This window comes from Condylura cristata, unplaced genomic scaffold (assembly GCF_000260355.1).
Source record: "Condylura cristata isolate star-nosed mole 26May11 unplaced genomic scaffold, ConCri1.0 scaffold00021, whole genome shotgun sequence".
NCBI classification, from domain to species: domain Eukaryota; kingdom Metazoa; phylum Chordata; class Mammalia; order Eulipotyphla; family Talpidae; genus Condylura; species Condylura cristata.
Window position 1 is genome coordinate 17,504,395 of NW_004567122.1, and position 13,940 is coordinate 17,518,334.

Sequence of the window (13,940 nt, forward strand, 5' to 3'; positions counted from 1 at the left end):
ATATATATATATATATGTATTTGTATATGTATATGTATATAAAAATCACAGAAGTCGAGAAAGGAAATACACAATTTTTATATCTGAGAATTTAACACCCCTTCAAATAAATCCATGAAGTGGTGGTAGAGCAAAGAAGAAATGTCTCGCTTTAATTTTTTTAACTCTGTGTTTCAATTTAATACTAGAAAGAGCAAGTATATGATTATGTGTTGCCTAATCCCTTTTTTTTCCTTTAAAGATTTATGTATTTATGCATACATTGGGATATAGTCCAGAAGTACAGGGATGGTGAGAGGATTCACCAGAGAGAGAGTCGGGAGCAGAACAGGCAGACTGATGAAGTACACTGCTGAGGGGAGCAGCAGGCGGGTCAGGAGAGGTCTGCCGTGCCATGTGGTCACCTCTGGGGCAGGCGGGGCTCAAACAGGTGGCTTAAGCTTCTTAGTGCAGTGCTTTAGCCCTCTGCACCACCAGGGAGGGCCCTCACAACCAATTTTTTTAAAGACAAAAATCAAACTATAGGGAGCCTTCCTGGTGGCACAGTGGATTAAATCGCAGCACTTCGAAGCTACCTGCAGCCACTGCAGCATGAGTTCAATCCACAGCAGACCTCTCCTATCTAACCTGCTGCTCCCCTCAGCAGTGTACTTCATCAGTCAACCTGTTCTGCTCCCCACTCTGTCTCTGGTGAACCCTTTCACCATCCCTACACTTCTGACCTGTACCCCAGTTCTTGTGTTCATAAATAAATAAATCTTTAAAAATTAACATAATTTTGACACATTCCTCCTAAACTTTGATCACACAATGATGATAAAGTGTCCTAAACACTTAGACAAAGAGAAAACCAGGCTATTTAGAGACACAATCTCATCTTAGATGTCTGCCTGTGAGGATTTCTTTCCCTTTGTAACCAAATGACTGCAGAAGTGCGTTAAAGTCAAATGCAGTTTGCAGCAAACAAGGTCAAGACAAACATGAGAGGCAAAATCAGGGCCCATGACTAAAAACTAAAGAAAGGAAAGCTTTTTTTGGACTTGCAGGGGCAGAGAGGCAGGTGATGAGTACCCAAGAATAAAGGCAGAAAGTATTCTTTGAAATCATCTTGAAAATTGCACTTTGTTTTGAATGAGCCCATATTTGGACCTGGATAACTTGCAAATATCATTGTGACTGACACTGGCAGCAACAATGATAGTAATTAAAAAGTTTTCTTCATAAGTCAAAGCGACAATATAGGAATTTTAAAAGTTACCAAGTTTTTTTAGTTTATTTCCTTAAAGAAATTGTGACAACATACGCAGTAAGAAAACTCAAAGATAAGCATTTCTAAAGTGAATTATAGACAAAGCTGAAAGAAAGACTTAAAACACTTTTACGTACAGGAGTACTGACAGAGTAATCAAAACCGTAATTTTTCTTTTTTGTTGTTGTTGTGTGTGTGTGTTGTTTACATATAACAGGAATGTGTTTCCGTACCTTCACTTACTCCACTATGGAAGGAATACAGGACTGAGAAGCAGAAATAACTAGAAGACTACTGTGACAACCGAGAAATGACCGTAGCTTAGGTTGGGGGGAGCAGTGAAAACTCAATAGGGTAAGATCAGGAGAAAAACACAACTGGAAAGAGAAGGTGTAAAGACTTGTGTCTCTAGTTGGCTCAGCTGAAAGAGAGGGGTGGCCATTCGATGAAGCAAGGGCCTTACCACTGAAAGCAAAGCTCAGGAATTAAGTATATAACACTAACGTAGTTTCTCTGAAAATACTAGTTCCCGATCAAAGGTCTGATACAACAGTCAGAATTTTTAAACCACTCCTGAACTAAAACATAAAAACTGCCATACGCGTTCAAGCCCTGATGATGAGATCCAGTGTTTCCCATCAATCTGATACTGAAACCAATACACTCAACACAATGAAAAGGCTGTACCTGCTTTGTTTCTTGAGCAGTTCTTAAGTCTAGAACAATGTAACCTATAGTTTCTTTGGCCGAAGACAAAGGACCCAGGGCAAAACACTGGAGTTTGATAGGAGTCCGCTGTAGCCTGCAACGACAATTTAAAGTGGTGGTAAGAGAGCTTTTGCTGAGTATCGGATTGATTTTCTATTACCCCGATAAAGCTACTTACTAATATCCAGACAATTATAATTTTGTCGAATAACCTGTTACTATTCTGTACTTGTAAACAACTCGTCTACTGGCAAGACCTCTTAATTAAGCCTACTTATCAATCACCAACTAATATACAAATCATGTTAAAAACTGCAGTTTTCCTCATGTAAGAGGCTCAGCTATACTATACTGTATATTATATACTATACTGTATGTATACTGTATACTATATAAACTATACTGTGTACTACATAGATCTCTTTTAAACAATTATCATGAAATCTCAACATTGAGTTAGAATTGTTTTTCTTATAGTAGCACACACCCATAAAGCCACAAGTATACACATTTATAGCTTATTATAGCTAAAGAATCCCACAAGATCAACTTAGGAATTAAATATCCTCAAATCACAAGTTACTAAAATTAAATGAACAGTCATTTAATGTAGCACACCACAATGTCCTATCAGCATGACATCCACTGGTGCGGCATGGGATCCTCTCGCCTCTGGAGTCTCTTCACTGGCTCCTGCCATAAGGGGATTAGATCCTGCGGTCAATTTTACCTAGTGGGATGACTATCTTACCCCAGACACAAAATGATCATTTACATATTCAACTTATTCCTGTTATTTTGTCAGTGTAGGGTAATTGGAGTATTACCACTAGCACTAAAAACAACTCTGAACACAGTCACTAATGCAAATATTACTATTTCATATCAAGACTCTCTCTCTCTCCTCTGTGTGTGTGTGTGTATGTATATATAATATATATATATATATGTATTTGTATATGTATATGTATATAAAAATCACAGAAGTCGAGAAAGGAAATACACAATTTTTATATCTGAGAATTTAACACCCCTTCAAATAAATCCATGAAGTGGTGGTAGAGCAAAGAAGAAATGTCTCGCTTTAATTTTTTTAACTCTGTGTTTCAATTTAATACTAGAAAGAGCAAGTATATGATTATGTGTTGCCTAATCCCTTTTTTTTCCTTTAAAGATTTATGTATTTATGCATACATTGGGATATAGTCCAGAAGTACAGGGATGGTGAGAGGATTCACCAGAGAGAGAGTCGGGAGCAGAACAGGCAGACTGATGAAGTACACTGCTGAGGGGAGCAGTTGGCAAGACAGGAGAGGTCTGCTGCACCTATGGGTCACCTCGGGGCAGGGGATAAAACTCACACTGAAACGGCTGCAACTAGCTTGCAGTGCTGGGCCTTAACCCACTGTGCCACCAGGGAGGGCCTTCTAATCCTTTTTTTTCCTAATCCTTTTTTTTTTTTTTAAAGATTTATTTATTTGTTCATACAGAACTGGGGTACAGGCCAGAGGCTCAGGCGCGGTGAGAGGCTTCACCAGAGACAGAGTGGGGAACAGAACAGGCAGATCTATGAAGTACATTGCTGAGGAGAGCAGCGGGCGGGTCAGGAGAGGTCTGCCACGCCATGTGGTCACCTCCCGGGCAGGCGGGAATCGAACTCATGTGGAAGTGGCTTTAGTTTCTCAGTGCTGTGCTTTAACCCGCTGCGCCACCAGGGAGGGCCTAATCCCTTTTTTTAAGGAATGCTTTTTAAAGAAAAAACAAATCACTGTTCTTATTTGCATCTGGTTGTGAGATCATAAAATAAATATGAGGCAATAACTGTCTGTTTTATGTACTAATAAAGTATTTCAATATCTAAAAGCAAAAGTAAAATTAAAAAGAGTTCCTTATAAAATTACTTTCATAACTTTTCACTTAATAACTCTATATAACCTGGGGAATGTTGGACAGTATACAATAAAATAAATAATCCAAGTTACAATGAACTCTAACTCATCAACTTTTCACTGAATACCTCTATATAAACTGGGCAATATTACATATAATATACCCTAAGAAATTAATCAGTTACAGTGTATTCTGACTCAATTATTGGGGTGAGTTAGAATTACAGGAATGATTATGGCAATTCTAGAGTATTAGCAAGAAAAAAAAAAAACTAGAATAAGGTTAAAAGTTCAGACCCATGGCTCTCCCTGGTGGTGCAATGGGTTAAAGCGCTGCATTAGGAAGCTCTAAGAAGCCACTGCAGCACGAGTTTGATCTCCAGCCAGGGAGCTGACCCATGTGGCATGGCAGATTTCTCCTGGCACGCCCACCACTCCCCTCAGCAGTATACTTCAGTAGATTGCCTAGTCTGCTCCCCATTCTGTCTCTGGTGAATCCTCTTACCCCACACCTCTAGCCTGTACCCCAGTTCTGTAAGCATACATAAATAAATAAATACATAAAGTTCAGACCCAAGTTGGAGTTCACACTCTTCTGCTGACTTAGAATAAATAACTAACGTTAGCCCCTACACTTCAGTTTTCCCATCTGTAATACAGGAAAAATAATACCAACTTGATAGGATTGCTCAGCTATACAAATAAATTACTGATATAAAGTACTCTGAAAATTTCCTGGCATGTTAAAACAAACGCTCAACAAGTATTTTTATTGCGATTGTCCAGTCAGAGATATAAATTTATTTACTTACTTCCAACAGCCCCCAAAAGGCTAGAACTGAAAACTACAGTCACCTGTGCTGATGAAGTGCTTTCCTGTCAATTTCCCAGGCTAACTCAGTAGCAAATTCTGGCTGGTCAGTGTGGTCCACAGGATCAGTAGCCAATTGTTCTCCGTCGAATTTTGCTTCTACGACAAGCATATGTTTTGGACGTTTGGGGAAATGGCGACCTGGAAAAAAAAGATGATACCCGTTAATCAGACACATGCAAAAGTTAAGTATATCCGGCCAGGGAGGTGACCCACATGGTGTCACTGCTCCCCTCAGAGTATATTTCAGGCAGTCTGCCTGTTCCCCACTCTGTCTCTGGTGAATCCTCACACCTCTGTCCTGTCCCTCAGTTTATTCATACATCCATAAATAAAATAAATCTTTTTAAAAAATGAACACATATTAAGACAATGACTTTATTCATATATCCCACACACTACCTTGCTAACACATATGCACACATACACTCAATTTCATGACTCACAGAAAGTGTGAATGAAATTTAAGGCTGGCAATTTCTAAATCAATGCTTCTCAGCATGAGAATGCAACTGAATCACCCGGGATCCTTTAAAACAGATTCTGGTTGAGTAGGTCTAGGGTGTGAGTGCTCCTTTAATAAAATCTCAAGTGATGTCAATGATGTTGTATGTGGCTCGCACTCAAGTAGCAAAACTCTCCTTAACATTTAGGGAGTAAAATGTAATCACACCAGTTCTAGATATTACTATACCAGTAGTTAATACACAACAAAATCAATTTGCAAAGTTTGAAACCTTAATTCCAAGTTAATTTTCTTGTTAACTCAGTGTCAATAGTTTACAAATAAGCCAAAGAAAAATATGTATCAATATAGTTCCCTGTCCTCAGTCTAGTCTCATGGGCAAGAGTGAAAGTGTGAAGAAATATTACCACATTCTACGGACCCATCACTTTTCATTTGTGCCACCTGCCCCCCTTCATTCTTTACACAAGGCATTCGGCCTTAAGTATTATGGCACCATACGATGCAAAGCAGAGTAAAAACCAAAGGCGTTCAGGGGTCCAAGGGCAAAAACAAATAATAGAGGGAGTTTAAGAACTAAGGAAGAAGCACTAAAAATCTTAGACTGTTACCAAGCTACTTATAGGTGGGTGGATCCTGGTTGGGTCTCACCTCTGTTAAAGTAAATAAATCCCTGCGTTTCTCCCAGCACAAAGGCTAAATAAAGCAGGTGGAATGATCTTGATTGTGAGCCAGAGGCTCTCATTTGAAGCTCACTACTAGAAGCCTTAACACATGCCAAGGCTCTCCCAATTAACACTCACCAAGGCCCTCTCTCTGGACCTCATTTTTAGCTGCTTGAAAATATCACTAGATTCCCCCAAATGAATTCCATGTCCAGAAAAGCTCTATTTTCAGCCAGACTCTCATTAATATAATCTTAATAAGCTTGGGAGAGACGACACAGAGTAGAATAAACAAGTGCCTGCTTCATCCCAGGGAATGTTACCTGAAGAGAAACCATGTCTTTGTCAACCTCAGAAACGACTATGTAGCCCAAATTTTGCTCATAGTACAAACACAATGATTTTCTTTCCAATAAAGAACATGCATAGTAGTGTCATGAAGACAGTGCAAGAGAACTTACGAATAGACCACGGAAGGCGAGCTGAGGCTAAAATGGTAGGCAGGAGGTCTACCACAAAGGCCATTTTAATAAGTATGCTATTTTAAGAAATACAGACATTACCCTTTAGGACACTGAAGGCTTTATAATTAAATTAGATGCATTTCAGAAAGAGTTATCCCAGATGGTGATAGGGACCATAAATATTTTCTGATGAAGAAAACACTTAAGAAACATACTATTGAAAAGATTATTACATCAGATGAAATGGGTAATGAGGATTGCAAGCCAGGGCATTCACAATTAAAACATTCATCGTTTAGAATGTATTATACATTACACCTCCTATTATTTAAAAAACAAAAACAACACAGCTTGGTGACCATTTGGAAAAGGGGATGGGGAGGGAATTCAGGATGATAGTAACCCACAGGTTCTTGGGTTATACAAAAATGTATAGAAATCCTAAGTTTTCTCATGTTTTTCATACTCAAGTTCATACTTACCAATCAAGCCAATTCAGTCATGACCCCTCCCCCTAGCCCCAAACCTGTATTTACAACCCACATGATATATTTTAGCTATTTTATTAATCCCAAGATATTAGGGCTGAACATGAATTTTATTTTTGCGAGTAGACCTATACCCTTAAAGGAAAAGTAGTCCGTATTTGTTTCCTGGGGCACAAGCCACAGTTCCAAGTGCAAAAGCTTTGTTAAGTAAATTGTAAGGGGATTTCAGTCCCTTCTTTAAATAATCAGCAACATAACTACTTTATTGATTTATGGCATCTGATCCATCTATTGTTTCAAAGCTCAAAATCAGGTTTAGGCTTTCTTCCCCTCACGCACAAAATAAAGCCAGGCCTCCACTCAGTACCTCTCATTGGGGTAAAACAAATCGCCAGTTGTGTCTCACACAGGTTCAAGACAACTCCTTTTTGCCTCCTTGCTCATAACCTGTCCCCAACTTTCTTAACGGGTGAAGTGCCCGCCACTATCCCACTATCTGCTCTTCAAGCACGCTGACTTTAGGCATAGCAGAAGAGTCCTTGTTTTTTTAAATGCTGTAAGGGTTCTTTGTTCTCCCCTTTACCTGCAATGTCCTTCCTCGCTTTCCTTTTCAACTGATACATGTCTAATTTTCATTTAGAACCCAAGTCAGCGCCACCTCTTCTGGGAAACTCCCCCTACATTCGCCAAGCTACCCGTTGTTGACAGAACCTGAACTTGTTTTATTCTTAGGTTCCAGAACAGCCTCTGAAACCCCGTCTTTGATAAAACCAATGTCAGTCGTGCAGCAAACCAAACTTCAAGGTGCATACACACCAGGCCCCCTAGACAACCGCAGTCCCCTAAATCCCCTGTCAAGACTCACAGAGACAGCGTCTCCTCAACAATTCTTACAAGTCCAGGAAACATGTATTCGTGTGAAAACAAAGCTCGTAAAAATGACATTGCTGGGGCGCCGCTGAGCCGAACGTGCTTTCCAGGCACATTTTCACCGACAAGCAGCTTCGGATGGAAATCGTATTATTATTCCACGTTCTCTGGGCCTCCGGCTGGTCACGCTAAGTATCATCTATCTCTAAGAGCTCTCATCCTCCCTCGAGAGATTTTTAAAATCAATTGCCTAACAGACCTTTCCACGACCGACTTGGAACAAGTCCTGGAGAACCATAAAAGCAAAGACGACGGGGTTCGGCCCCACAATACTCCGTTAACATTCAGGAAGCCGCAGTCGCCAAAAGCACGTCCGCGACCGCTCACCTTCCAGGATGGACACAACGATGAGCAGTTGGTCGGACTTGGAGACCATGGTCGCGATCCGCGGCCCGCAGGCGGGGTCTGCTGGGGGGAAGAGGGACCTGGGTGAGCTGCGAGCAGCCCGCGACCCCCGGCAGGGCTCCCGGCGGGGCGCCCACCGCCCACCCATGGCCCTCGACGCCAGGACCCCGCTCCGTGGCTCCGCGCCTGCAGCTCGCCCGACTCCCCTGCCCAGGGGCGCCAGAGCAGCCCGACTCATGCCCCGACTCAAAGCAAGAGCCGTTCTGCCACCCGGCCTGGCCCGTCCGCAGGCAGAGGCGAGCCCGCCACCAGAGGACCTTTTGCCGCCTGCTTAGCCGCTTTTCAAACGCCCGGGCAGCCGGAGCGGCCGCCGCCGCGCCCCGCTTCCGCCTAGCAACCAGGCCCGCAGGCCCTGAGCCCGGCGGAGGCTGGAGGACAAAGGGTGATAGAGACGGGGAAGCAGAAGATAGAACGCCCCTCGATCCGCTTGCCTCCGGCCCTTTTACGCTTCGTTCCAGAGCCCTAGGAAGGAAACTAAGCCATTACCTCACAGCGCCCCCTGTCAGCGAGACGGGGGAAGGCGGACGAGTTGGAGGAAGCAACTGCGCAGGCGCAGACCGCCGTAAACGCTTCCTGAACTCAAGAGTAAGAAGTGTGGGCGTAGCGTAGTGTCCGCTTTATACCCTGGAACTGTGTATCAACGGGAATTTAAAAAACACAACAAACAAACTTCGTTACGCTCCCCTGTGCCAACTTTTAAGAAATCGGGCCACGGAAAAATGGTTGCTCGGGTCTGAACTCTAAAATCCCCGAATTGTCCTCGCGCGGTCCGACCCGCCGATTCCATGCCCCGGAATCAACTAGCGTCAATACGGTAATTACTGTAACTGTTGACAATGACGTAAACTCTCCGAGAATTTCCAGTATATTAGAAATTACTCTAAAACAAAAACAATGTCACGTGAGCAGGGAAATTGCAGGTTCGTGTACCTTCCGATACAAAGGACGTAATTCGCAAAAATGAAGACCCAAAACTAAGACAAGGCATCTAAATCCCGTCATCAGAAGCTTTTTTGTCTTTACACCTCCCCCTCTAACTTAAGACTTTATTTAGAAAACACTGTGTTTTGGAGATGATACCTTGAAATTGGACTGAGTTGGAGCCGGCCATGGGAGGAAGAGGAAAAGAGAGAAAAATTCCACTCCCACCTTCCTGCTTTGTGTCCCCCAAAAAGGGAGGTGGAGATTGCACTGCAAATGACTGCTTCTGAGATCTCAGGTCTGTCCGGAAGCATTCCAGAAATGAAGTATTATTCAATGTAAGATCAACGTGATGAACTTTGGGCTCGTCGCTAAACAATGCATTCTTTTGTGGGAGATGGCAAGAGACACAAAAGCAGACAGACTAAAAATAACCAACGTGCAGGTGCTAAAACAGCTTCAACAACTGTCAACTAAAGATCAGTCATCTTTGCTTTATTTTGAAGAAAATCCCTGATATCGTATCAATTCATCTCTTTCAATAAGTACCTCGAAAAATAAAAACCTTTTCAAAAAATCTTGAAACATTAATCACAATTCCATTATGAAACCTAAAAAAAATAATAAATTCGTTAATGCCATTAAATACACACTTTAAGGCTCCTTCCTGAATGTCTACTAATTTTTTTTCATCTGAGTTTTTGAATTGGTATGCAACAAGTTCCACAACACAATGTATTTCTTCACCGAGGTAACATAGGTTGTTTAATACATTGCATAAGTTTCAAGTGTACAGCTTGATCATTATGATCATCACCTAGAGTCTAGTTTCTATCTACACCATGCAACTGACTTCTTTATCCACTTAACCAGTGTCCCTACTACCTTTCACATATAAGTGAAATCATACAATATTTGCCTTTCTGTATTTGGTTTATTTCACTTAGCATAATTGCCTTACGGTCTATCTCAGTGGCTACAAAAAGCAAGAGTCTTGCCTCTTAAAATGTATATGTTCTCCCTCTTATTATTTTTTTTTCTTGAAACGTCACTGACTTAACTGATCGTTAAATGTAGAATTTACCACAGGTCTAAATTTTGTGGATGCAATTCCAATGAAGAGCTGTTGGGAGATCTAAAACAACTGTCCAGATTGACAACTGGCAATGAAAACTGGCAAACAGGGCCTCTTTGGTGGCACAAGGGGTTAAAGCGCAGCACTATAGAGTTCTCAGCAGCCACTGCAATTTGAGTTTGATCCCCAGCCATGGAGGTGACCCACTTGGTGCAGCAGACCTCTCCTGTATCCCTACTGCTCCCCTTAACAGTGTATTTCAGTCTATCCACCTATTCTGCTCCCCACTCTTCTCAGGTGAATCCTCTCACCCCTGCACCTCAGGCCTGTATCCCAGTCCTTATATGCATACATAAATAAATCTTAAAAAAAAAAAAGAAAGAAAGAAAACTGGCAAACAAATCAACAGTAACAATCAAAGTACAAGGTTCTCAACAGTTTAAAATGCCACTTAGCAATAAACTGCAGACAAAAGGAAGCCAGAGCAATGAATCCAGGAGATTTCAATGGAAAGAATACCACAGCAGCGACAGAAACAGAGACTGTCTCTACGGGGTGCCTAAGGAAGTGAGACCTTGGGCCCCAATTTGTAACCCTTGGTAGAGGGTCTCACATCCCTAATTTACACAGAGGCAGCAAGCTCACTAGACTCCATGCAACCATGGAGGGCTGCATGATGGAGAGCTCTATCAGTGGCCAGCAAAGGAAAAACTTCACAAGGCCTCCCCAAATGTCTGCTTCTTTGCAAATGCCCAAGGACCTTTGAACAATATTCTATGTGGAGGGGATTACCCAGTGATGACTGAAATTCAGTTTCCCATTGCCTGCTACAAGGAGTTTGAAGTTGAATTTAGGGCTCTACAGAAAAGCAACGTTTCTCGCCCTCCCTCCTTTGCAGTACAAGTTGCATGGTCCTTTAGGCTGGGGTGAACTTTGAGCCACCCTGTCACGTTGGTCAGTATCACGATGGATCTCTCCAAGGCAAAGCAGGAGGATGAATATAGGTTCCTACACTATGAAGAATGAGCAGAGCTAGAAGATACTTCAGGAACTGTGGGAGAGGGCTGCAGGCTAAGAGAAAATGGTGCTCAGGTTTGCTTTGGAGAAGTTCTGCCACTGGTAGCCTGCTCACTCCAGCGGCAGCAGACTTGAGATGGTGTCCCTTTGGGGCAGAGGACTGGGGTGATGGTAGATGCGGGGTGAAGTACTTGCCACGCAACATGGTGGCATGGAGAAACACGATATGCCATTGTGGGACTTTGATGCACCTATTAGATAATGTCTGAGGTCTGTCGATTTTTTCCCCTTAAAATGCCTTCTTTGGAAACCCTGAAACCAATAGTGGCGGGATTGCTGGTGCCAGCCTACTCAGCTGTCTGCTGAAGAACATCCCCATACTTTGGGATGAGTATTTTGGCCCAGTAAATGGTAACAGAGGCTCCTTATTGGAAGATCTCTCTGGCACAGGGTTCTCTTTAGTGTTGATTTTACAAGGATACCTGAAGGGTAGAAAACTTTTCCCTACCTTGCTGGGTTACAATGCACAGCAACTGTGATCTAACAAGCTGAAACAAACAAAAACCCTCCTTGAATTCAGGGAAAGTTTCTAAACATATGGTCTGGATTCAGAGACAACAGAAAACAGAAGCCTCCCCAAGCTTCACCCGTACCCCAAAATAACTGCAGGAGCAGCTCCCCTAGCCACAGCTCCCCAGTGGGATAGCAAAGCTTTTCTGTCTACACAGTTGTGTAAATCACAAACTGTCTTTCTGGAAGCACTACAGCTAGGTGCTGCCAACACAATACTTTTTATTTGCATACTGTGTACATTTCTAAGCAGATTTTAACATGTAGAATCAGTACCAGGATGGTGAATGGGGACATTGAGGTGTCACCCAGGACACAGAGGATGACAAAGAGATGTCAAGTCTCCCTTGTTTTAAAGGCCCCAGCCCTGTCTACAGGGGTATGCAGGAAGTGACCACGTGGATTTAGTTACCTGTTACTGTAGTAAGGTACCCACCAACACTGTATTCAGAAATGATGGGAAAGGATTAGTGTGTTAAGACCCCGTTATTCTCAAACTGGAATACAGATATTAGTTGAGAATAGAAACTGTGCCAGCAATGGGGGGGGGACGTTGGGGGAACCCCTATGCAATATTGTGAAGCAATAGTGTTAGTCAATGACAATAAATAACAACTTTGCTTTATATTAAAAAGCCAGATAAGGGGGCCCTCCCTGGTGGTGCAGCTGGTTAAAACGCAGCACTAAGAAGCTAAAGCCACTTCAGCATGAGCATGATCCCCACCCCGAGGTGACCCACATGGCGCAGCAGACCTCTCCTGACCCACCCACTGCTCCCCTCAGCAGTGTGCTTCGACAGTCAGCCTGTTCTGCTCCCCACTCTGTCTCTGATGAATACTCTCACTGCCCCTGCACCTCTGGCCTGTACCCCAGTTCTGTGTACGTAAATGAATAAATCTTTGAAAAAAATTAAAAAGTGAGACTACATGCCCTCCCTGGTGGCGCAGCGGGTTAAAGCAATGCACGAAGAAGCTTAAACCACTTTCACATGAGTTCGATCCTCACCTGCCCCGGAGGTGACCACATGGCACTGCAGACCTCTCCTGACCCACCCGCTGCTCCCCTCAGCAGTTTACTTCGTCGATCTGCCTGTTCTGCTCCCCCCTCTGTCCCTGGTGAATCCTCTCACCCTCCGCATCTCTGGCCTGTACCCCAGTTCTGTATGAATAAATAAATAAATCTTAAAAAAAAAAGTGAGACTACATTGATACAATAAACATTCTACATAATGGCTAAAGATAAAGACTGACACTTCAAAGACATCTGTTTGGATTACATGTTCACTCTTCACCCACCCCACCCATTCTCCAGTGAAGGGATCACTTTGTTACAGGGTAGCCCAGAGTGGACTGGGCCGTCTGTCTGTGGGGCCTCACCCGCGCCTCACAGCTCAGTTATACTGCAGGTACACACAAAAGGGTCAATAACCTGTATATTTACAAAAGGGAAAAGGAATAAGAAACAACCCCGGGAAAGAGAGCAGAATACAAAGTAACTGGAATATCTTACCAGCTAGGCTGACTGAACACACAGAGTCTCGAGGTCAGGAGAGCTGTTTCCTGAGTGAGAGTGAGAGAGCGAGATGCAATCATGCCCTATTTATCTCCCAAATGTCCCAGAATTCCTGCTAGCTCCGCCCTTGGGTCCTCGCAGTTCTCTCCCTGGTACTGCTGGGAGTTGTAGTTTCCAATCCCTGGAGTAGGGGATAGTGTCCAGAAAGCTGGAGTAGGGGGTGGAGTCCATAAGACTCTGCAGTTTCTTTAGGACATCCTGCCCCTTAACAACTTGATAAACCCATTGAAAAAGTCCTCATTCTTGAGTCAGATTTACTTTTATAGCTGTTTTATTTTGTAGTAGTGATAAGGGGGCAATACAGTCTCTAAGGGGAAGGAACAATCTACTGTAGAACACTGCATGGAATTGAAGAAAATTGAAGTTAATCGAACTATATGTTGAAATCATTGTTGTTTCACTACAGTGAATGAAATTTTTAGGGAAGTTGACTTGGAGAATCTATTTAGTCCATATTAAAATGGCTGGATGTTTGGCTGAGAGGTATTCTTAGGAAAATAACAACACAGTGAGCTCCAAAAAGTGTTGTAGGGACCCAGCAATCCCACCCCTAGGTATCTACCCAAAAGACACAAAAATACTGATTGAAAAAGATACCTGCACCCCCATGTTTATTGCTGCTTTATTTACAATTGGAAAAACATGGAAGC

At 42.7% G+C, this 13,940-nt stretch overlaps 1 protein-coding gene across 1 annotated transcript in view; it reads right to left on the minus strand.

Annotated features, from left to right (window-relative positions):
* The window catches only part of CEP120 (centrosomal protein 120kDa), a 51,474-nt gene extending 42,960 nt beyond the window's left edge, over positions 1–8,514 (minus strand). Inside the window, exons 1-4 of the mRNA XM_012728046.1 lie at positions 8,393–8,514; positions 8,058–8,135; positions 4,702–4,858; positions 1,937–2,051 (exon numbers count right to left, since the gene is read on the minus strand). Coding sequence (XP_012583500.1) covers positions 1,937–2,051; positions 4,702–4,858; positions 8,058–8,106 — 321 coding nt within the window. The 5' untranslated portion in view covers positions 8,107–8,135; positions 8,393–8,514. The remainder of the gene's footprint in view (positions 1–1,936; positions 2,052–4,701; positions 4,859–8,057; positions 8,136–8,392) is intronic.
* Positions 8,515–13,940: the final 5,426 nt, after the last annotated feature.